Source organism: Bufo bufo, chromosome 2 (genome assembly GCF_905171765.1).
Source record: "Bufo bufo chromosome 2, aBufBuf1.1, whole genome shotgun sequence".
In the NCBI taxonomy this organism is placed as follows: Eukaryota; Metazoa; Chordata; class Amphibia; order Anura; family Bufonidae; genus Bufo; species Bufo bufo.
Genome location: NC_053390.1, coordinates 579,658,608 through 579,683,105, shown reverse-complemented (window position 1 = coordinate 579,683,105; position 24,498 = coordinate 579,658,608). Strand labels below are relative to the sequence as shown.

General features: G+C 42.9%; 1 protein-coding gene across 1 annotated transcript in view; it reads right to left on the bottom strand.

Annotated features, from left to right (window-relative positions):
- NFKB1 (nuclear factor kappa B subunit 1) overlaps positions 1-24,498 on the bottom strand; it is a 139,322-nt gene that overhangs the window by 60,328 nt on the left and 54,496 nt on the right. The window contains exons 3-8 of the mRNA XM_040418220.1: positions 22,203-22,275; positions 17,533-17,573; positions 15,086-15,184; positions 7,549-7,697; positions 2,753-2,907; positions 395-553 (exon numbers count right to left, since the gene is read on the bottom strand). Coding sequence (XP_040274154.1) covers positions 395-553; positions 2,753-2,907; positions 7,549-7,697; positions 15,086-15,184; positions 17,533-17,573; positions 22,203-22,275 — 676 coding nt within the window. The remainder of the gene's footprint in view (positions 1-394; positions 554-2,752; positions 2,908-7,548; positions 7,698-15,085; positions 15,185-17,532; positions 17,574-22,202; positions 22,276-24,498) is intronic.

Genomic DNA, 24,498 nt, shown 5'->3' with positions numbered 1-24,498 from the left:
ATACTGGAGTTTGGAGTGTGACTGTTTGAGGTTGTGGACAGGTGTCTTTTATACTGATGACAAGTTCAAACAGGTTCCATTAATACAGGTAACGCGTGGAGGACAGAGGAGCCTCTTAAAGAAGAAGTTACAGGTCTGTGAGAGCCAGAAATCTTGCTTGTTTGTAGGTGACCAAATACTTATTTTACCGAGGAATTTACCAATTAATTCATTAGAAATCCTACAATGTGATTTCCTGTATTCTTTCCCCCCATTCTGTCTCATAGTTAAAGTGTACCTATGATGAAAATTACAGGCCTCTCTCACCTTTTAAGTGGGAGAACTTGCACAATTGGTGGCTGACTAAATAAAATTTTTTCAAAGTCCAGGATATATACACAAGAAGACTACTTACTACTGTCAAATATGGGAACGGATAGAGCAGGTTCCAGTCGTCTAGTGAAACCCCCATTGCTATCTGGCAAGAAAGCCGTGAACATCAGTCGTACCACGCTAAGATCAATGTCTTTTGACTGCTGAAATGCTGCTTGTCGAATCAGCTCTTTTTCCCGTTCTACAATACAAAATACAAATAAGAAACGTAAAAAAAAAAAAATCCAATGTACGCATCAAGGAGGGGAAATGGCACTGAAGAAAGGGTAAAGTTCTGTAGTCAAACTAAAGGTATTCTCTTGGCTGATACCAGTAATTTTACAGAAATGGGTAGACATAGGGATATCTGTGTTGAGTTTCATTCGAATCTAAGTTACTCCAACAGGTAAAACAGAATCTACAAGTGGATTTATCTGTAGTTCCCGGTCATCTACCACTGGCTGACACATCTTCTGAGCTCCTGAAGAAGCACAGTGCTGTATATTGTTAGGGCGCATTCACACGACAGTGAAGAAAAGGCATTTGATGGCCATTTTCAGAACCATTGCTGTCTATGGTTCTATTCACACAGCCGTTTTTTGTAACTGGCTGTGAATAATGGCCATCGAACAATAGGATATGTCCTATTTTCTCAGTTTTCACTGTCGTCAGCCCACATAGAATTCAAAGGGGCTGTTTTTAATGGCTATTTTTCAGAAAGGCATCCATAAAAAACAGCCGGTAAAAATGGACCGTTTTGATGTTTTTAACAGCCATTTTTTTCATGTCATGTGAATGTACCCTTAGACAGAATAATACGCCTCTAGAAGATACTGAAGAGATCCAGCCGAAATAAAGAGTCTTACAGGCAATGTTCCATGGGAAAAATGACATGCAAATTAGCTCTCGTACAAAACTGTAGGTAGCTACTCAACGTTGGACCCATGAAAGAGCCCTGAAACATGACTAAGAAAATTTGTGTAGAGAGCTGATTCTGATATCTTCCATCAGAATTAGCATTTGTTAAATGCCTTTGAGAGAGTTCTGGGGGGTACTTGTTCTCACTGAGGATATCAGCTAGAGAAATTGGAAACTTAAAATAAAAGTACATAAACAATTTAAAAAATTCATGGATATTGCCACATGCGAAAATGCCCATACTAAAAGTCAAAATGGCCGATTCCTCCTATTTATGGTCGCTTCAGCTGTGCCAAAATTTTTTATAAAATGTCATATACACGCCAGATCACTCAGCAAAGATGATCCCTCACACAGCTAGGTACATATAAAAATTATAAAGATAGGAATATGGTGATGCAAAGAAAACATTCAAAGTCTATATTTTTTTATTTCAGTATTAAAACACAAGAAAAACTATACATATGGGTTATAGCTGTATTCATACTGACCCAGAGAATAAAAGTAACAGGTCAGTTTTACCGCATAGGAAACGCTGTAAAAACAAAACCCATAAAATTGTGGCAGATTCTTTTTTTTTTTTTATTCTACTCCAATTGAAATTTATTTTCTGCTTCCCACTACATTGTATCTACATTGTATGGTGCTATTTGAAAGTATAACGTCTCACAAAAAAAAAAAAAAAAAGCCCTCATATAGCTATGTGAATCAAAAAATAAAAACGGTATGGCTGGGAGTAAAAAATGAAAATGAAAAAATGGAAAATTTCACGGTCATTAAAGGGCTAAAGTCTTAAATTCCTACAGAGAATAGTAATGGTCAATACTTACTGTATATCACAGTACTATGCTGAACCAACAAAATAAACTAGTTTGCAAGGAAAACACCATTGGGATGTGTTCACACTTTGCCACATGTTGTTGCAGTTTTTCTGTGAATGTGGAGAACCACACACACACACACAAAACTCACTCTGGCTGCAATGTGAAAACACAGTATTAAAGGGGTTATCCCATCTTAGACAATGGGGGCATATCGCTAAGATATGCCCCCATTGTCTGATAGGTGCGGGTCCCACCTCTGGGACGCGCACCTACAAGGAGAACGGAGCCGGGGAGAGTTGTGGCTGGAGGACCCCGGGTTTACCGGGGTCCGTCCACCACCAGGCGCAGCTCCCCGCCTCTCCAAATTGAAGTGAATGGGAGCGCACCGCACATGCGCGGCCACCGCTCCCATTCATTTCTATGGGGCCGACGGAAATAGCCGAGCCAGCGCTCGGCTATTTTCGGCGGCTCCATAGAAATGAATGGCGGGCGGCTGCTTAACTTTCTCCGCTCCGTTCTCCTTGTAGGTGCGGGTCCACCTATCAGACAATGGGGGCATATCCTAGCAATATGCCCCCATTGTCTAAAATGGGATAACCCCTTTTAGTTTATGTGCATTTTTCTAACATAAGCCATTTATTTCCATATATGTGACTAACCTGTCAACGGCCTGTCCGGTAAACATGGATAATTTAACTCAGGGTGCACCAAGAGACCAGCATTATAACCCTTCTTAAAGGCATCCAACATGCGCGCCTCCAGTATCTCAATCACTTTTTTCTTTGTTACATGAAGAATTCCTAAATTGGGGAACCTATTGATACATTCAGCAAAGGAACAGATGAAATATTATATTCAAGTCTACAGTTTCAAATGCTACATACTCACCCTGCCTCATAGCAGAGTATGTGCTTTATCAGTGTACAATAATTTTACCTATTATTATTATTGTTACTACACATTAAGCCCGTTACAATAACGGGTGCTAGAATAGTAGTGCATAAACATTAGTAGGAACAGTCTATATTAAATGGCAAGGGAACTTGACCACACTGACTGGTGGTCGAGACTGGCGGCTATGGCTGAGACTGCTGGTACTGAATGGTGGCTGTGGCTGGTGGCCGAGACTGGTGGCTGTGGCTGAGATTGCTGGCTGTGGCTTGTGGCTGAGACTCCTGAGCAGAGAGAGGAGTGGACGGCGGCAGGGGAACTGTGGCAGGAGCGGACGGCGGCGGGGGGACTGTGGCCTCGGAGGTATCTATGGGCAGTCAGACTGCAGGGAAACTTGTGTGTAGCGCTGTGTCCGTGTGGAGCGCTGTGTCCTGATTGGACCCCGCACATGCCCAGTGAAAAACTGGTGACACACACACAGACACAGCGCACTCACACAGGGGTTTTATTATTATAGATTATTAATAAAACATCAGTTTGCCATTTGTTGCTAAGGATGAGATAACAGAATACTCTGTGCATGTGCATGAAATCTTAATGAAAAGGCAGTTTTTATTTAAATCTCTTGCGGTTTACCAGACAGATCACCAGCAGACAACAAACAGTTTTGCCACAACCTGAAGTCTTGGTCCAATTCAGATTATAGGCTGCAATCTAATGACAATATCTGAGGACCATTCAAAATACCCTTTGACAGTAATAACTAGCAGTTTAATACTTAGTGACCTCTATGCAGTACAAATTCACCCGTGTTTAGATTTCACATGAACAAAGACCCTGTTACCTCACTGGATCCAAGCTCTGCGCTGCTCCTGATCTCGCAACTCTCTTCAGCCGGAACTATTTCACTGGCAATCTGTCTCCAATGTGTTGCCTCCTATCCTCGCTCTTGTTCATGTGTTTCTGCTACTGCCTTTGACCTCTGACTGAATTTGTTCCTGATTCTGACCTTGTTTATGACTACCCTGCTGTCTTGTCCTTTAGATTGCTTGTCACCTGTTGTACCACCTCTCGCTCTAACCTCTGGATTTCTCTAGACTACAATCCTGGTTTATCCTCTGGACTGTTGCATTGTGCCTGAACTCCTGGTGACAACCCTTAGCTCTGTTCCTGATCACTGCTCCACCTGTGCTAGCACCATCAATCTGTGAATATTCTGGAGACTATGGGGGCATTTCCACCTTTCATTTTTCACAGCTCCTTCGGAAAATGAAAGATGGAATGTGACTGATGGGCAACTAGGGCAGTTTTCCTTTATAACAGTTTTGATAAAACTCCTCCTGACCTTGGAATTCTCCTCCAGCAAAGTTTACACCTCTTTGTGGGAGTTAATTGTGAAGATCAAGGGATTCTCTGCACCCCAATCTAGTCAGCATCTCGTGGTTTAGAGTGCACATTCTGGTATGTGACTATAAGGCTCCATTCACACGTCCGCAATTCCATTCTGCATTTTGCGGAACGGAACTGCGGACCCACTTATTTCTATGGGGCCGCACGATGTGCGGCCCAGATCCGGAAATGCGGACCCGCAATTCCGATCCTGAAAAAAATAGAACATGTCCTATTCTTGTCCGCAATTGCCGATGTCCGTATTTTATTAAGATTTTATGTTATAGCCCAACACAAAGTAGCAAGTAATGTATGTGTGAAGTGAAAAAGAAAATTATAAATGGTTTTCAATAAAAAAATAAAAATCAGAACAGTGTGGGATGCATTTATATTCAGCCCCCTGTACTCTGATACCCCTAAGTAAAATCCAATATGACCAATTGCCTTCTCAAGTCACCTAATTAGTAAAAAGAGTCCACCAGTGTAATTTTTCTCAGTATAACTACAGCTGTTCTGTGAAGGCCTTAGAGGTTTGTTAGAGAACACTAGTGATCAAACAGCATCATGAAAACCAAGGAACACACCAGACAGGTCAGAGTTAAAGTTGTGGAGAACTGTAAAGCAGGGTTAGGTAATAAAAAAATCCCAAGCTCTGAATATCTTATGAATGGATACCTACCAAGACATAGCCGTCCACCTAAACTGACAGCCCAGGCAAAGAGAGTACTAATTAGGGGAGCAGCTAAGAGGCCCATAGTCATTCTGGAGGCGCTGCAGAGATCCACACCTCAGGTGGGAGAATCTGTCCACAGGACAACTATTAGTCATGTACTCCACAAATCTGGCCTTTATGGAACAGAGGTAAGAAAGCCATTTTTGAAAGAAAGCCATGTTTGCAGTTTTCCATAAGCCATGTAGGGGACACAGCAAACATGCAGAACAAGGTGCTTTGCTCAGATGAGACCAAAGATAAACTTTTTTGCCTAAATGCAAACTGCTATGTGTGGTGGAAAACCAACACTGCACATTACCCTGAACACACCACCCCAATCGTGAAACATGGTGGCAACAGCAGCACCATGCTGTGGGGCTGCTTTTCTTCATCAGGGACCGGGAAGCTGGTCAGAGATGACAGGAATATGGATGGAGCTAAATACAGCGCAATCCTGGAGGAAAACCTGGTAGAGGCTACAAAAGACTTGAGACTGGGGCAGAGGTTCACCTTCCAGCAGGACAACAACCCTGAACATACAGCCAGAGCTACAATGGAATGGTTTAGGTCAAAGCATATTCATGTGTTAGAATGGCCCAGTCAAAGTCCAGACCTAAATCCCATTGAGAATCTGTGGCAAGACTTGAAAATTGCTGTTCACAGACGTTCTCCATTCAATCTGACCAAGCTTGAGCTATTTTGCAAAGAAGAATGAAATTAAAAATTGAATGAAATGAATGAAAAATGTCTGCCTCCATATGTGCAAAGCTGGTAGAGACATACCCCAAAAAACGTACAGCTGTAATTGCAGTGAAAGGTCGTCCTACAAAGTATTGACTCAGGAGGGCTAAATACAAATGAACGTCACACTTTCCAGATTTTCATTTATAAAAAGTTTTGAAAAACATTTTCTTTTCACTTTACACATACTTGTTACTTTGTGTTAGCATATTGCATAAAATTCCTATAAAATATATTTAAGTGTGTGGGTTTAACGTGAAAAAATGGGGAAAAGTTCAAGGAGTATGAATACTTTTTCAAGGCACTATACAGTTCCTCAATGATTCCAGTTGTATGCAGACAAATCATTGCAGTTATTAGTGCTATCGGTTACTTGTATTAGGCTACTTTCACACTTGCGCTAGCAGGGTCCGGCAGGCTGTTCCAGCAGGGGAACAGCCTGCCGGATTCATACTAATGCTAGCCCATGTGTGCTGCCGGAAGTCAGCTCCAGCCCCATTCACTATAATGTGGACGGGCCGAGTGTCACGAGGATGTCACGACCTATCGCTGACCCTGTTGTGCGTGGGGTCAAAAGGTCGCAGTGGGTGGCTACTTGCTCGGTTTCAAGAGATCGCTCCATGACCTAGTAGTGGGAATGGATTCCGGTCCAGGTTCTCCTGCTTAGGTTTGCGATCCTTTTTGTCCCATGTAGGAATCTGTAGCTTTTCCTTTCAGCTGTTCTCTGTCAGCCACTCCCAGCTACTATATAATCTCCCTTTCTGCTTGCCTTGTTGCCAGATATAGACCTTTTTTCCAGATCTTCTATTCTGACCTCTGGTGGAGTTGGAGTTGCTGTGGAGCCGTTGGAACTGGAGCTGTTGGATCTCTGGTTCTCTCCTGTTTGTTGTCTCCCTTCGGGGATTCTTTGTGGTGTTTGTGTTGTTTGTCCTTTTCCTGTTGTTACCCTAGGTGTCAGTGGTGAGGACTAGTGCTCCACCTCCCTACTGACTACCTAGGGATTATTTCAGGGTAAGCCAGAGACAAGGCACGTGATCAGCGTACGGTTTAGCAGCCCGTCTAGGGACGTTAGGGCAGCCAGTGCTAGGTGAGTTAGGGGTCACCACTCCTCCCTCTCCCTAGTAAAAAAAGTACCCCCCTTCCCTCCCCTCTGTGCCGCACGTATGATACCTGCTATATCAGACGTGATACCGAGGATGCTGCAGTTTTTGTCCGGCCTCCTCTCGGCATGTGTGGCCCGTCCCCATTATAGTGAATAGGGCCGGAGCGGACTTCCGGCGGCACACATGGGTTAGCGTTAGTACGGATCCGGACCCTGCTAGTGCAAGTGTGAAAGTAGCCTTATGTTGGCATTACTATATATATATATATACTGCTACGACTAGACTTCCATTTGTTAATGGCAGCATGAGTACAATCATTGTTCTGAAGGAGATTTTCATCAATAGTTTCAAAAACGGCTCCACATACATGGGCCATAACATTACATTTCAGAGAGACTGGGTGTGTAGATATCAGTACTACTAGTCATCTAGCGTGGGAAGTACAATGTCAGTGCACAAAAACCTCAGATGAATGTCATGCATGTTTGAAACATGCTGTGGTTTTGGAATATCTGAACAAACCAAGTACAGAGGTTTACTAGTTATTTCCTGCTTTTTTGTACTTTAAATGAATGCCTTGAATCACGTACAGTCTTAAGTGCAAGGAAGAGCAACTCACCCAACAACATTGTCTTTGGGTCCCACGCTTATAGAACAGACTCCATCTTCACAGTGCTTTCCCACTAAGCTGTGGGCATGTAGGCGGACATCTTTGCCATTGGTCACCAGCTGCACAATGATTTTAGCTTGCCCAACGTAGTTGTTTATCTGTCAGACACAAAAATCTAAATTCCATAATTCATAGACCACAATATTAATATAAGTAGTAAGGATATTCTTTGTAACACTAAACCAAGAAGAAGATCTTTGACCACATCAAAAAGGTTGCCCAGGAGTTTGAAGAGGTTGGACCCATCTGGGACATTGATGGTTTATCACTAGGATATGCCATCAATGTTAGATAGGTGCGGGTCTCACATTTGGGATCTGCTGCGATTGAAGAACGGGACCTCCAACAGAAGGCAGCCACACATGCGCAGCCATCCCCTTTTTCACCGGAATTCTGAAAATAGCTGAGAAGATCTGGCTCGGCTATTTCCGGCAGTCCTGTAATACTCTCCGTTTACCACTATGAGTCTTCTGAAAATAACATAGTAGTCAAACATACTGTTGTATCCATCATAAGAAAAGTATACAAGCATATACTGGCTCTATAAAGTTCAAATATACACTCTTTCTGCAGAGTTCAAAGATACACCCTCGCTGCAAATTTTGAAAAGGCAAAATCTACCGCGTCTCCTGCGGCATTTTTCTTTTTGGATACTGCTGAATTGAGCGAAACTACACGTGGTCACCTGTCATGGGTTCCAGCAGTATCCGGTGGGACACTGCAGCAAGAAAGGACATTTGCTTCCTTGAAGTGATGGCGGCTATAAACCAAGGCTGCATGAAGTGCAGCACAGCCCCCTATTGAAAACATTGCCAAATCTCACCGGTAAAAGAATACTGTGTGAATGGGGCCTTATGTTAGGTGAATGGGGCTTACGGATTTTGTAACACGATGTAAAGTACTGTAGGGGGTGTACAGTATATCAGATGAGGTAAAAAGAATCCAGAAAGCTAGGTTGCTTCAGCAAAGTTTATTTTGCTGAGGCACTTTATTATGGGCTGGGTTTTTATGGAGTGGCACATAGGTGTTGCCATTCTCGCTCCACTCCAGTACACCACTTTCCTCTGGCCTGAGGCAAACTCAAGTGTAGCTGCCGGGCTCATTACTGGGGGAATAAATACAGAGCTGAAATGTTAATTCCATGTCAGAGCTCGGAAGTATGACCTGCTGGCTGAGTAAAGCCTATTCTCTGCTGTATGCCTAGGTGAGGAAATCTATGTTCAGTTAGCGCCCAGATGGGAAGGTGCTTTCCTTATGTTTATGTTGCTATGAAGTTGCTTAGAGTGACTACATAACTTTGTCGTGATATTATTATTATTTTAGAACAAAAATAAAGTGTTGGACCTTTAACTTTCTGAAACTTTTGCCATTGCCAACCCTGCCCACTTGTACATATCCCAACAATACATTTAATGGATTTAACCATTGGAGCTCTCCCATCATATATGCTATGTCATGTCTTGAGGATTGAGCCAATTTTTGTTTTTGTGTTTTCATTTTTTCCTCCCTGCCTTCCAAGATCTATAATGTCTTTTTCCAATCTTACAGCTTTTTGAGGGCTTATGACTTGCAGGACAAGTTGTATTTCTTTAATTGAAAAACGGGGAAAAATTCTTTGTCAAATGAAATGAAAAAACAAAATGCATTTTTGCCATGGTTTTTCGGGTTTTGGTTTTATAGCGTTCATTATGCTCTAAAATTGACTTGACGAGTTTATTCTCTGGGTCTGTACAGTCGTGGCCAAAAGTTTTGAGAATGACACATATATTAGTTTTCACAAAGTTTGTTGCTAAACTGCTTTTAGATCTTTGTTTCAGTTGTTTCTGTGATGTAGTGAAATATAATTACATGCACTTCATACGTTTCAAAGGCTTTTATCGACAATTACATGACATTTATGCAAAGAGTCAGTATTTGCAGTGTTGGCCCTTCTTTTTCAGGACCTCTGCAATTCGACTGGGCATGCTCTCAATCAACTTCTGGGCCAATTCCTGACTGATAGCAACCCATTCTTTCATAATCACTTCTTGGAGTTTGTCAGAATTAGTGGGTTTTTGTTTGTCCACCCGCCTCTTGAGGATTGACCACAAGTTCTCAATGGGATTAAGATCTGGGGAGTTTCCAGACCATGGACCCAAAATGTCAATGTTTTGGTCCCCGAGCCACTTAGTTATCACTTTTGCCTTATGGCACGGTGCTCCATCGTGCTGGAAAATGCATTGTTCTTCACCAAACTGTTGTTGGATTGTTGGAAGAAGTTGCTGTTGGAGGGTGTTTTGGTATCATTCTTTATTAATGGCTGTGTTTTTGGGCAAAATTGTGAGTGAGCCCACTCCCTTGGATGAGAAGCAACCCCACACATGAATGGTCTCAGGATGCTTTACTGTTGGCATGACACAGGACTGATAGTAGCACTCACCTTTTCTTCTCCGGACAAGCCTTTTTCCAGATGCCCCAAACAATCGGAAAGAGGCTTCATCGGAGAATATGACTTCGCCCCAGTCTTCAGCAGTCCATTCACCATACTTTCTGCAGAAAATCAATCTGTCCCTGATGTTTTTTTTTGGAGAGAAGTGGCTTCTTTGCTGCCCTTCTTGACACCAGGCCATCTTCCAAAAGTCTTCGACTCACTGTGCGTGCAGATGCGCTCACACCTGCCTGCTGCCATTCCTGAGCAAGCTCTGCACTGGTGGCACTCCGATCCTGCAGCTGAATCCTCTTTAGGAGACGAGCCTGGCGCTTGCTGGACTTTCTTGGACGCCCTGAAGCCTTCTTAACAAGAATGTAACCTCTTTCCTTGAAGTTCTTGATGATCCTATAAATTGTTGATTGAGGTGCAATCTTAGTAGCCACAATATCCTTGCCTGTGAAGCCATTTTTATGCAACGCAATGATGGCTGCATGCATTTCTTTGCAGGTCACCATGGTTAACAATGGAAGAACAATGATTTCAAGCATCACCCTCCTTTAACATATCAAGTCTGCCATTTTAACCCAATCAGCCTGACATGATGATCACCAGCCTTGTGCTCGTCAACATTCTCACCTGAGTTAACAAGACGATTACTGAAATGATCTCAGCAGGTCCTTTAATGACAGCAATGAAATGCAGTGGAAAGTTTTTTTGGGGATTAAGTTAATTTTCATGGCAAAGAAGGACTATGCAATTCATCTGATCACTCTTCATAACATTCTGGAGTATATGCAAATTGCTATTATAAAAACTTAAGCAACAACTATTCCAATTTCCAATATTTATGTAATTCTCAAAACTTTTGGCCACGACTGTACAATTCCAGGGATACAAAATTTATACAGTTTTTATTTTAACTACTTTTACAAAAATAAAAACCTTTGAAAAAATTTAAATTTTATTTGCATTGCCACACTCTGACACCCATTACTTTTTATGTTTTTGGCCTCTTTTAGACGAGCGACTTCCACACTCTGGACTCGCAACATGTCAGAGAGAGAACCCGTCCGTATAGTTCTGGAATGTATTGAATAACACTGACAGCATTATGTCAGTGTTATTCAATACATTCCAGAACTGTAAGAGTTACATAACATCATAAATCAATATAATGCTATGCGACCCAGTCAGTGCTGGGAGGTCAAGACGGGAGCTGCTGCATACTCGCGCTGTGAGTCCGGAGCGTGGAACTCGCTCGTCTGAAAGGGGCTTTTGTCTGCAGAGCTGTGTTAGGACTTGTTTTTAGTGGGGACAGCTGTAGATGCTGTTGGTACAATTTGAGGTTACATATGACCTTTTGATAATTTTTATTCAATTGTTTTAGAGGGGCAAGGTGATCAAGAATGGGGAATCATACATTCTTATTTTTTCGCAGGAAAAATATTTTTATATTTTAAGAAGTTCATTAACATTTTCAGGCACAGCAATGACAATTAAGCTTATTTAATATTGTTTATTTTTATATGTAAAACTGAGAAAGGGGATGATGGCTTGTACCATAGACTACAATAGAGAACCATTGCAATCTAGGGGATTTTTACTTGCTGCCTGTTAGGCTATGCCTCAGCTTACTATGACAAGCATGACAGCCTTCACAAGACCCCAGGCTGTCACAGTCACCAATATGAGCTGTGGGGGCTCTGTTCAGAGGGAGACCCCTCCCTCTGTTTAACCACTTACGTGCTGTGTTTGCTATTGACCATAGCATCTGTGGGGTTAAAAGACCAGGATTGGAGTTGTCTCTGATCCCAGTCATTGCGGTCTGCTGGCTTTATTACACAGTTGATATACGCGCGTATGGAGCAAGATCAACTGATGACTCTGCTCCATATACCTCTTGCTCCCTGTTGATGTACTATTGCGCTAAGGGCTGTGATGGGTTAAATATACACTGCATTGTGAATACAGAGGGGAAGGAAATTGTTACCGTGAAAGAGTTGGATGGTTAGGGTATTTTTTTTCTTCTAACTCTCTAACTCTTGAAAAGCAAACACTACAACTGCAAAAATCACACAATGAATAATAGTAACAAATCACAGCATTTCTGTAACAAACAATACCCCCTGCAGCACAGTGTGTGAGCTAGAAGCTGGACACAAGCATTCCATCCACTATCACAAATCTGTGTAATAACCCACATGTGTATACAGTAGCTTCTGAATAGCTCTCAACATCTGGAAGGCAGCCAATGCATTTACATGTCCCTGTAATGGAAAGTACACTAACCGGTCCATGGAATTTCCCAAATTAACGTGCGGCCAACCAGCCTGCAAAAACGTACTGCTACACTCAGAAATATGCTGCGGCGTGAAAGGGATTATAATAGCTACACTAGGAAACACTGATTTATAACATACTCTACAAACATATGAATGGTATCAATTACAAACTGAATACAGCCCCTTCTTACATATTGCGGCACAATTCCTATTCTCATTTTAATAGATAAAAAAACACTTGGCATAGGGTACATTTTAATACAAACGCCCTATCAAAACAGTCTCTTCGAAATGTGGCTTCTGTCCCAAGAAGTCTGCCCCATGCACATAAGAAGATGGTACCACGCATGGAACAGCCACGTGTGCATGGCTACATCATTAGGGGGAGGAAGACAGGTCAGTGCCAGGCACCTCTGCGTCTCCTAGATAGCAAAGGGTCTGGCATGTTAACGCATTCAGGACATGACAGGTATGCTCGTCATAAGCCGCAGACAGTTGTGCATGTGTGATCAGGACAGGAGAACTGGCTGTAATACAGGAACGTCATCAGGTATGGATCAGGTAATTACACATATTCGGTATTGTTGGTTTTGACACTCTGGAAACAGCCTGGACAATGGATTTATAGCAACATTTAAAATGATGATAGCATACCATAAAATAAATAAAAAATAAAATAAATAAAAAGTCAGTGTGATGGTCCATTCACACGTCCGTAAGTGTTTTGCGGATCCGCAAATTTCGGATCCGCAAAACACGGACACTGGCAAAGTGCATTCCGCAATTTGCAGACCGCACATTGCTGTCACTATAATAGAAAATGCCTAATCTTGTCCGCAATTGCGGACAAGAATAGGACATGTTCTATTTTTTGGCGTAAACGGAAGCACGGATGTGGAAGTGCGGATCCGCAAATGCGGATGCCAATCTGCAAATACGAATGTGGACAGCACATTCCGGCCCCATTGAAAATGAATGGGTCTGCACCCGTTATTGCAGAACGGATGCGGACCCATTTTGCGGACGTGTGAATGGACCCTTACTGAGTTAAAAGTTAAAATGAATGGGGTTGGCCGACTGATTTCAAATGTAACCTAGCGCCACTAAATATGATGAAATAAAAATCCCGCACTCAAGTTATTCCCCACAGTTTTCAGCACCATGTTTCAGTCCTCCTTCTCAGTATGTCCCTCCCGCCAAAGCCAATCACTAGACTCAGCAGAGGCCAGTGATTGGTTGCAGTGGTCATGTAGTGTGTACAACTACGTTAATGCTGCAAAAATGTAAACACAGACTGGAGGTGAGGACCGTAGTGGGGGAACTGGGGAGTGTAGGATATTTACAATGCTACTGGGTTGCTTTTTAAAAAAAATCAAAAAACCCCTTTAATTTTTATTTTCGTAAAAATGCTGAAATAAAAAAGAAAAACATTCCACTGCTCTTTTATAGTTCATGATCACTATAAATCATGCTGTAAATATCCCATAGAAGCAAGTACAGCCACCTCTCCATTCATAAGGGCTGTGGGAAGGGGCTCTGCTCTTGAGACAGGAGCGGGTCCAACCTCCTGTGGATATCACATAAATGGTAACATGGGAATATCCCTTTAATTTCTAGGTAACAAGTATAATAAAATGTGTGCTGATGCAATGTGTACCAGACCAATACCGTAAAATATAAATACATTACTTGTGTGATTTTTAAGTTCCTTCTATTTAGGGAAACTAAAACTTCCCCTTTTGTAAACGGATGAAATGTAAAAGGCACAGCATTGTATATGCGATATGGTAGTGTGCTTGTCCTTATACCTGTTTCTCAGTAATATGTTAAAGGGGTTTTCCATGAGTTAGCGACTGATGGCCTATCCTCAGGATAGGTCATCAACATCTGATTGGTAGGTGTCCGACTCCAGTCACCCCTGACAATCAGATGTTTGAAGAGGCCATGGAACTCCGGTGAGGTCTTGTTCATTGGTCACATGTGCAGCCTACTCCAATTCAAGTGAAAGGCTTCAATGCCAAGTAAGGCCACAATGTGCTTGGCAGGCTGTGAGAAGGCCACAGCCTCTTCAAACAGCTGATTGGTGGGGGTGTCGGGTGTCAGACCCTCACCAATCAGGTACTTAATCCTTCACAGATATACTGTTTACCCACAGCCTTTTAAACAGGGCTATCAGGTGAGTCTGTGGCATCCAGTCAGATTACTATGCCTTCAGCTCAGGGCAAAATCATCAAGGAGCTAAAGGGCAAAGATGGCGCAAGGAAGACTGACAGTACTAAAACCACACTGGACCCGGATCAACTGCTAATACAATGGATAACTGCACTATAAAGATCCAAGAATAGTACCAATGGGTAATGTACATACCATGGGGCATACTGGTGACCAGCAGACACCACACATACAATAAATCAGTGTTCCTCAACTCCAGTCCTCAAGGCCTACCTACCGGTCACGATTTGAGAATATCCCGCAAAATGAATACCTGTGGTAAGTCCTGATGCACTGACACTAATTATATCACCTGCTCAATACCAAGGAAATCCTGAAAACATGACCGGAAGGTGGGCCCTGAGGACCGGAGTTGAGGAACACTGCAATAAATTCCTTCTGCTAAAAGGGCGGAATCCCGAACGGAAACTGAACTCACCCATCATGGTTAATGGGGTTCACTCAACACCATTCAGTTCTGTGCCAGATCCAGCCCTTTCATTATCTTCATTGTTCCACTCTTCTGAAGGAAATAACTAGGGGTAGTATGAACAAGTCCCAAGTCTATCCGGATAAATCTAACCTTAATTTGAGGATAGGATTTCTTGTTTTTCTCACTAGAAGCTCCAGGAAGGCCACCATGTGAAGGTCCTTCACACACGTATCGAAAGCGGAAACCTCTCTGCAAAGAGAAATATGACAGACAATAAAAGGAATAGCACAGACTACATTTCATGCTTATGTATTGAGGGTGACAACTCTGCATGATAACATAATCTGATATACATGCTGACATAGGCATATGCCATAAAGTCTAAATGTGTTAGTAAGGACTTGTAACCTCTCCTGACAAGTCTGTTTTACTACTAGTACAGTAGTAAGTACTTGCATTTCCCATTGTAACACTGTGTATGTGAAAGGACTGGAGGGGGTGCCATTCCACCTCACTCTAGTACTACTTTTCCCCTAGTCTAAGGTAATCCCAGGTGTAGCTACTGGGCTCAATACTGTGGGAATACAAGCAGAAATGCTCATTCTGTGTCAGAGAGCATGGGAGGCTAGATGTCCTGCTGGCTGTGTGAGCCTGATCTCCTGTTATCCAATGCTGAGCCTGAGCATAGGGAGGAAAACCTTGTTTAGTTAGAGCCCAGACGGGTAAGGACTTTATTTTGCTGTTTTGTGTTAAAGGGGTTATACAAATCTATAAAAAGCCCTCCCCAATATGCCGGGCCCCCCAACACTGAATATACTTACCTGGCCACCCGCTCTCTGTGCCGCTCCTGGTCGCCGCACCGCCGCTGCAGCTTCTCCCCGTGCACGGATGAAAACATCCGGTGTCGTGGGGGAGCAGCCAATGGCAGGCAGGGGACAAGTGACGCTAGGGAGGCTCGTCCCAGTCCCCGCCTGCCATTTGCTGATCCCCCCAACCCCTCAGTACCGGATGTTTTTAAATGTACTTGGGTATTTTTTTTTTTTACATGTGAAACCTTTTTTTTTTTTTTTTAACACTTTATTTTTTTATTTTTTATTTTACACTTTTCGTCCCCCATAAGGTCATACAAGACCTCTGGGGGACATTTACTTCACTTTTTTTTCACAGTTGATTTCTCCTGTAACTGGGGCTGACATAGTAGCCCCAGTTACAGGAAAAATACACCCCCCCAGAGAGGCTGTACAGCCTCAGTGCAGGGCTGATCGAGGTCTCTGAAAGCGCTTCCTGCTCGGTGAGCGCTGTGTTTGCAGCGATCCAGAAGGCAGGGACACCTGGGCACTGTCCCTGCCTTCTCTAAGGCCTATTTCACACGGGCGTTGCGGGAAAATGTGCGGGTGCGTTACGGGAACACCCGCGATTTTTCCGCTCGAGTGCAAAACATTGTAATGCGTTTTGCACTCGCATGAGAAAAATCGCGCATGTTTGGTACCCAAACCCGAACTTCTTCACTAAGTTCGGGCTTGGGTTAGGTGTTCTGTAGATTGCATTATTTCCCCTTATAACATGGTTATAAGGGAAAATAATAGCATTCTGAATACAGAATGCATAGTAAAATAGCGCTGGAGGGGTTAAAAAAAAAAAAATGTAACTCACCTTAGTCCACTTGATCGCAATGCCCGGCATCTCTTTCGGTCTCCTTTACTGAACAGGACCTGTGGTGAGCATTCATTACAGGTCAAGGACCTGTGGTGACGTCACTCCGGTCATCACATGATCCATCACCATGGTAAAAGATCATGTGATGGATCATGTGATGACCGGAGTGACGTCACCAAAGGTCCTTGACCTGTAATAAATGCTCACCACAGGTCCTGTTCAGTAAAGGAGACAGAAGGAGATGCCGGGCATTGCGATCAAGTGGACTAAGGTGAGTTAAATTATTTTTTATTTTTTTTAACCCCTCCAGCGCTATTTTACTATGTATTCTGTATTCAGAATGCTATTATTTTCCCTTATAACCATGTTATAAGGGAAAATAATAATGATCGGGTCTCCATCCCGATCGTCTCCTAGCAACCGTGCGTGAAAATCGCACCACATCCGCACTTGCTTGCGGATGCTTGCGATTTTCACGCAACCCCATTCACTTCTATGGGGCCTGCGTTGCGTGAAAAACGCAGAATATAGAGCATGCTGCGATTTTCACGCAACGCACAAGTGATGCGTGAAAATCACCGCTCATGTGAACAGCCCCATAGAAATGAATGGGTCGGTATTCAGTGCGGGTGCAATGCGTTCAACTCACGCATCGCATCCGCGCGGAATACTCGCCCGTGTGAAAGGGGCCTAAGGGTTGCCCTGCTGTCACTGATAGCGGGCAACCCGATCAGCAGCTGCGCGATTAGCGTGCAGCTGCAGTTTCTGAATGGACGTTCTGGAACATCCATTCAGAAATAGAGAACCACCTCCCGGACGTTTTTAGTCTATGGGCGGACAGGAGGTGGTTAAGGTAACTGATAACCAGGCCATAAACAAAGCATGAAAGCATAAAACAGAGTTTATGGATGAAAGGTAAACAATAAGAGTTAGTTCTTTACCTGTTTAGGTTGCTCTACAACTTCAAGATATGGTCCATCAACTTAAAGAGAAAACAAGGAGTGCATTTAGAAGGATCACAAGCACATTAGTCTAAAGCAGATCTGTCAGCTTAATATGCTGTCCTATGTAAGTGCAGTATATTACAGCTACAGGTCCATACCACTAGTAGGCAAAAAGCCACAGGAGTGCTGCAAGAATACATCAGACATATAGTTCTGAGTCCTGTGGAGTCATGAGGAGTGTGCACATGGTGTGTTCATCTTCCGGGCTTGTTTTCTTCCTAGACAGCATGGACATGGTCACATTGTGTCACAGACGTACCGAGACATACGGACGTCCCTGCGACAGTGAGTGGCAGGAGATCTTTGAGATTGGCAACACGTGGTTTGATTTGACATGTTTACCTTGTGGATCAATAGGCGTCTGTGTCGTGTCTGGTAGTGGCCACACCCTTAACCTCCAGGTGTTGCTATTGTGGTCATTTAACTTTCCCTATTTATAGTTGTTTCTCCCACAATGCTGTGCGGTTTATAGCTTCAGTTGGACCTGTGGATTGCTGGTGTTTGGATCCCGGCTGAGTTTCTGGTCCTGCCATAGCTTCTTGGAAGTTAAGGCTACCTTCACATGAACGTATTTTGTTTCCGTTCCGTTCTTTGGGGGGATAGGATGCAGACCTATTTATTTCAATGGATCCGCAAAAAATGCGTACAGCACAGCGTGTGCTATCCGCATCTGTATGTCCGTTCCGTATCCCCGCAAAAAAAATAGAACATGTCCTATTCTTGTCCGTTTTGCGGACTAGGATAGGCATTGTTACAATGGATCCGCAAAAAAAACGGATGCCACTCGGAATGTAGACCGCAAAACACATATGGTCATGTAAATGTAGCCTAAGTGTTACCCTTTCTCTTTGTATTTTGGCTTTTCTGTGTGATGCTTTTCCTTGTCGTTTTGTATTAGGCCTTAGGTAGACTCCCGTTTGTCCTTCCTTTTGGAGGAACAGGATGTCTCATTCCTGTCATTAGTACCAGGGTCCTTTAGGTTTAAATAGGACTTTAGGTTTTTCTGTGTATGAACTCACCTACCTCTGGGGTCTGTTCATACTGGTAGTCAGTCAGGGCTTTGATTAGGGTTCTCACTAGGAGGTGTCCATCTTCCTTCCCGAGTTTTCAGGCCTCATTTCCTTTCCCTCCTATGTTTGGTGTGGGGTTTCCCTCCCACACTAGAGCGTGACACATTTGCTCCGCTGCAGCTAATGACTGGCTTCAGCGGTGATGTGCTGCTTGTAGAAACGTCACTGCTGAAGCTAGTCATAAACATAAAAATGACTTATTCCCGGACAACCACTTTAAGGGTTTTCCTACAAAGTGATAAAAGTATGGTTGCCGAGGTGTCCACTGCTGGGACTAGAACGTGGGTCCTGTACATGACTGCAGTGGTTGAGCATGTGCCCTGCAGCTCCAATCAATGTCTACGGCAATGACGGACACAGCTGAGCAGTGTACATGGAGGAATGGGAGTCCCAGCAGTGGAGCCCCCAGCAATTAGATATTTATTACCTATACTATGGATAGGTGATAAATGTTCATTGTGGGAAAACCTATTTAGGACAATTTGAACTTGCTTCTTTTTAATTTTAATAAACGTGCTGGAGGTGGAAATGGCATGCACAGGCTATGGAACCCTTTGCAGGTGTCTGCTCATTTTGGGCCAAAAGTAATTTTTGTTTCAACTGATTTATTAAACATTTTCAAATTAAAAGATGTCAGTTTCAGTGCATTTGCAGAATAGCAGGCTCTCGGCTCCCGGGATCAGCAGCTACTATTTCTGAACTCCTGACAGCTCATAAACACTCATTTAACTGTTAAGAACTTCACTATAATGAGCATTTATGAGCTGTTAGGACAGTACATATGAGGGCTACTGATCCAGCTGATTCAGTGTGCCCACAGCCTTTAATAGAAATTCTGGGAATCTACAGAAACCCCTTTAATCTCTAGCTTTATTGAATGACAAAAAAGGATTTCTATAAAGTAATTAAACATTTAGCTATTCTTAGAAAAGTATTCACAAATGAGCTGGGCTTTACGTTTGTGATGAGATGAAACTAAGATAAGAAGCGTGGAGTTTTTGAAAACCACCAAGAGTCAGATATAAAGTGCTGAAAGTTGATAAAATTGTTAGGACTGATCAGCACCAATGGTTCAGATAAAATATGCTATAATCTATTTATATATTTATTACACATTTTATTCAGTAAGCTTCTCTGAAAAATGAGTGATAGGAATCAGAAGATGCAAGAACAGTAAAGCAAATCAGTAGGAAGTGTAGAAGAAAAATCCTTTAATGAAATGTCTTCATGTTCTGCTTAACTAGACAGTAAATTTTTCGCAATTCTAGGTGTGTTCTGTGATGTCACAAACATGGATTACTCTTAGGGCTCATGCCCACGAACGTAAGGGCTCCGTGCCCGTGCTGTGGACCGCAAATTGCGGTCCGCAATGCACGGGCACCGACCGTAGGGGAGCCGCATTAAAGTGACTGGGTCCGCAATCTGCAACGCAAAAGAGTAGTGCTTCCGCGGGGATCCGATCCGTGCTTCCGCACAGCATCTGCAGGTTTGCAGACCCATTCAAGTGAATGAGTCCGCATCCTGGATGAGGTGCACAGGGCCGTGTGCAAGAGCCCTTAGAATAGCACATCAATCTATGATCAGTGGAGTCAGACGGCCAGCGGCTCAGTCTCATTCACTTGAACGGCTTGAGCTGCAGTAACAGGTTCAGCCACACTTGTATGGAGGTAGCTGTGTTGGGTACTGCAATGAAAGGCCTGAGGTACTTCAGCAGGCAATGCTACTGCTTCATTCTGCTGATTGGTGAGGTCCTGTTTGTGGTAAGTAAAGGATATCATCTGGTCACCCAACGGATACTTGAAAAAAACGACATGCTACAGGAGCAAAAAAGATCAGGCTATTTATCTTTACAGCTCAGCAGTGGACAACAGGGTCCCAAACACATGGGACAACAAATAAAGGGACACTTCTAGTTGTGAGAAGTTATCCCTTATCCACAGAGTATAGTATAACTATTAGATTGGTGGGGGGTCCTACTACAGGGATCCCTACCAATCATGCAAAAAGGGACCCCATACCCCCAGAGGCCCCCCAAAATGAACAGAGCGGCTCCATTTATTTCTAGCGCTAGGACCCCCACTGATCTAATAGTTATCCCCTATCCATTTAAGTGGCTTTCATGCATGCCGAATTGTGGTCGTGGTTTTCATGGTTTCTATAGATGAACAAGTTGAAAGTTGGAACATGTGAAAGCACCCTTAAAAGAGTTTTCCAGGATTTTGATATTGATGACCTATCCTCTGGGTAGGTCATCAATATCAGATCGGCTGGGGTTTGAAACTCGGCACCCCTGCCAATCAGCTGTTTGAAGAGAAGGCCACAGTCCGTGCTAGGGCAGCCTTCCCTTTACTGTTTAACTGCTTGCCGTAGACATTGCAGCAGTGAGCAGGTGTAACTACAAGCCGTCCCCTTCACTTCTATGGGACGGCTCCTTCCGATTCAAGTGTATGCTGTAAACTATACTATCCTAAGTAGCATTCAGCAGCATACAGAGTGCTCATGGAAATGTAATAGATATCAGTATGGACTATGGGTCTATGTTCAGCTCTGCCGTGTGCACAAGCTCATAAAATGAGATGTTAACCAATATTTTCCATTTTCATTAAAGTCTTAACGTTTTGGAATCCACAAAGTAAAAACCAGCACCCTTGTTAAAAGCTGTGACTATCCTTTATTCTTGAGTACAGCAAGCACATACAAAAAATGATTAAGGACATGTAGTTTGATTATTTGTATGTGCTTGCTGTACTCAAGAATAAAGGATTGTCACAGCTTTTAAGAACAGTGCTGGTACAGCATTATACGTGCTGTAGTGAATGTGCCTGGAAATGCCACCCACCGACACCCTGTCCCATTAAAGTGAATAGGCCTGAGTTGCAATCTCAGACATAGCCACTACAGGCCTAATAAATAATCAAGGGGAAGTGAGTGACACACATTATTCAATCAGCTGACCGATGGGGTGCTGGTAGTAGGACCCCCCACCCAGTGGCGTACATAGAGAAGTAAGGGCCCCATAGCAAGGATCAAACCAGGCCCCCCACACAGGACAGAAGGGTTTCTGACTAAATCTTTTTCAATGCCTCATTTGCTAAAAGTTGTTCCTTTAGAGGGTAGAGTCCTGGCCAAGTTTTCACCTCCAGTAGAAATCCCAACTAAGACTGGGCCCCATAGCAGTCGCATGGGGGCCAGTTATGGTAGTTACGCCCCTGCCCCCACCTAATTCATATTTATGACCTATCTTCAGGATAGACCATCAAATTGATGGAAAACTCTTTTAAATTCTCTCCTTCCATGAACTTTCTTGTTTCCGTAGTTCCACTGCTCCAACATGCTATCTGTAAGCATGATATTTTATAGAACAGCAGAATTAAAAAGTTTGCATTGACTACATGTGTTGCCCTTATTTTGTAAGATCCGATTGGACCTGGCAAGTTTACTTCTACATTCATATGATGGGCGATATGTGCAGTGAAAGAAATGTTTAGATACTGTAATAGCTAATGTCTCCATTTATTGTATGAAGAATTGTCTTACCATTCCTATGTGGAGGCATGATTTGTTCGTCATATCCATAGGCAGGGTTTGGTGTGAAGTAGGCATCTAGCATCTACACAGAAGAAAGAAAGTTAGTTTTTGCCAATCTGGTTTACATTTCCAGTCACATAAGGCACACCTAACCTTTCAACACACTCTGCATTAATCAGTAGTACTGTGATTTACCAGAGGAATAACACTATTTCCGGCTATCACATCACTTGTATCTGGCATCATTTTCAGCAGTTTTCCTCTATGCATGCTGAATGTCTAGTTTGCAGTTCTCACAAAGATAGTGGGTGAAAGCTGGCTACCATGTACTGCACACAGAAAGTAGAGGAGATAGCAATGGACATGTTGTGTTAGACAACTGTTCACATGGTGCAGTACTGCGTGGTGGTCTTTGTTTTTGTGGCGCTGTGCTAGTGGGTTGGTGGGACCCAGTGCCATGGGTAGAATTGTCATACAGCAGTACAGCAGAGGTGCTGTTTGACTCCTGGGTCCCACCGCCTACTAGGGCAGTGCCGCTTTGTCACCGCATTGTTGCCGCGCCTTTTTGTCAGAGTAGGTCCCACTCAAAGAGGCAAATATTATCAAAAGACCACGGCACTCTAAATATTTTTATTTGCTTATTTTATTTCATATCTTTTGTATATATATTTTTCTATGTCCATCCAAAAGTAATAGCCACTGGCCAACGTTTCGGTCTAATGTTAGACCTTGTTCACGGCCTTAGTACTGTGGAGTAGGGAGAATCGTGGATGGCGTGGTGAGTGGGCTTATGCCTTTTGATCAAAATGTACACTAATGCCTCTTGTACAGCATGCAGTATGGGGGGCTGTACACTTTAATATGGCGCTGAGAAGCGAGTTTAATTAGATCAAAGCATAGCATTGTGGATGTGCGATCCAGTTCTGTTTTTCTCCCCCTGACACGAAAGTAGAGGAGAATCTGCTTCCTAACCTTCTCTTACTCACTAAGAAGCAGCCCCAGGATCAAGGAGGATATAATACAGAAATATTGACCTGTATGGTTGTGAATATAGCACTTGGCTTGATATAGGCACTTTCTTTTTAACAGTTTTCTGGCATACGGTAAGTGAAGGCTGAAATCTACAGCAGCTCTGAGTTGTGTGGAAAGTTAGTGACCATTGAATTTTATATTAGAGCTGTACGCTAATTATTAACTTGCCCAGCAGCCTTTGGAAGGAAGTGTTACTTGCTTCTACTTCATGCTGTCTCATAACAAGTATGTACAGTATGTGGAGTAATAATAATTCACATTTTTAAAATGGAAACATATTGATGATTAAGATCCCTTTATTTTTGCCTGTGGGTACATCTTCGTATAATGATTCCCTTACAAAACAATTGCTTATGCCTCATTCACACGTCAGTGTTTTGGTCACTGATTTCCATCAGTAATTGTGAGCCAAAACCAGGATTGGAGCCTCGACAGACATAAGGTATAAGGAAAGGTTCTGCTCCTGTTCTGTGTTTAGAGCCGCACCTGGTTTTGGCTCAAAATCACTGATGGAAACCACTGACCGAACACTGACGTGTGCATGAGGCTTTAGGATGTAATCTTAATAAACAGCATCTTCTTACGAAAATCATAACACACAATCTGCGGAAGATGAAATATTGTATCACTTTTACGGAGGTCTAGTAACTGCTAACAGCCAGTGATAAGGATAGATACTACACTGCTATCTTGAGCATAGAGAATAATAGAAACCATAATGTGATGGTGACTTTCATGTGACTTTAGGTTACCATTTGATTATACTTGTTACGGGGCCCCCGTGGTGTTCTATTGATTCCTGGCTCACAAGGTTCACCTGTGCAGTGCCAATTAAGACACATGCCCGAGTAGCTTATTCCCACCACCCAAAATCGGTGGCAAAATGATTTCTGCTATTGTTCAGACCAGCCAATAAAAATCAGTGCACTAGAAACGGCTTCTTCTCAAGACCACTGGACATATTAGGTGGACGTTCTGGGAGGAAATCAAAAGAACACCAGAGGGCGACATAACAAGTCTGTAACACATATACCGACACATGGGGTATTTATTTGAAGTAATACAATTGAAAAAATATGTTTTCCATGATCCAATAGAGAAATGTAATACCTAATTGTAGGACCCCGTGCTAATAAACTGTGTATCTAAGGACAAGGAATTATATGAATCGGTAATTTCAGGGCAAAGTATTGTTTTAAATGTATCGTCCAAGCTACTATTTTGTAGGAATGCACTAACTTCTATATCTCATCATACATACAACCTGGTCATT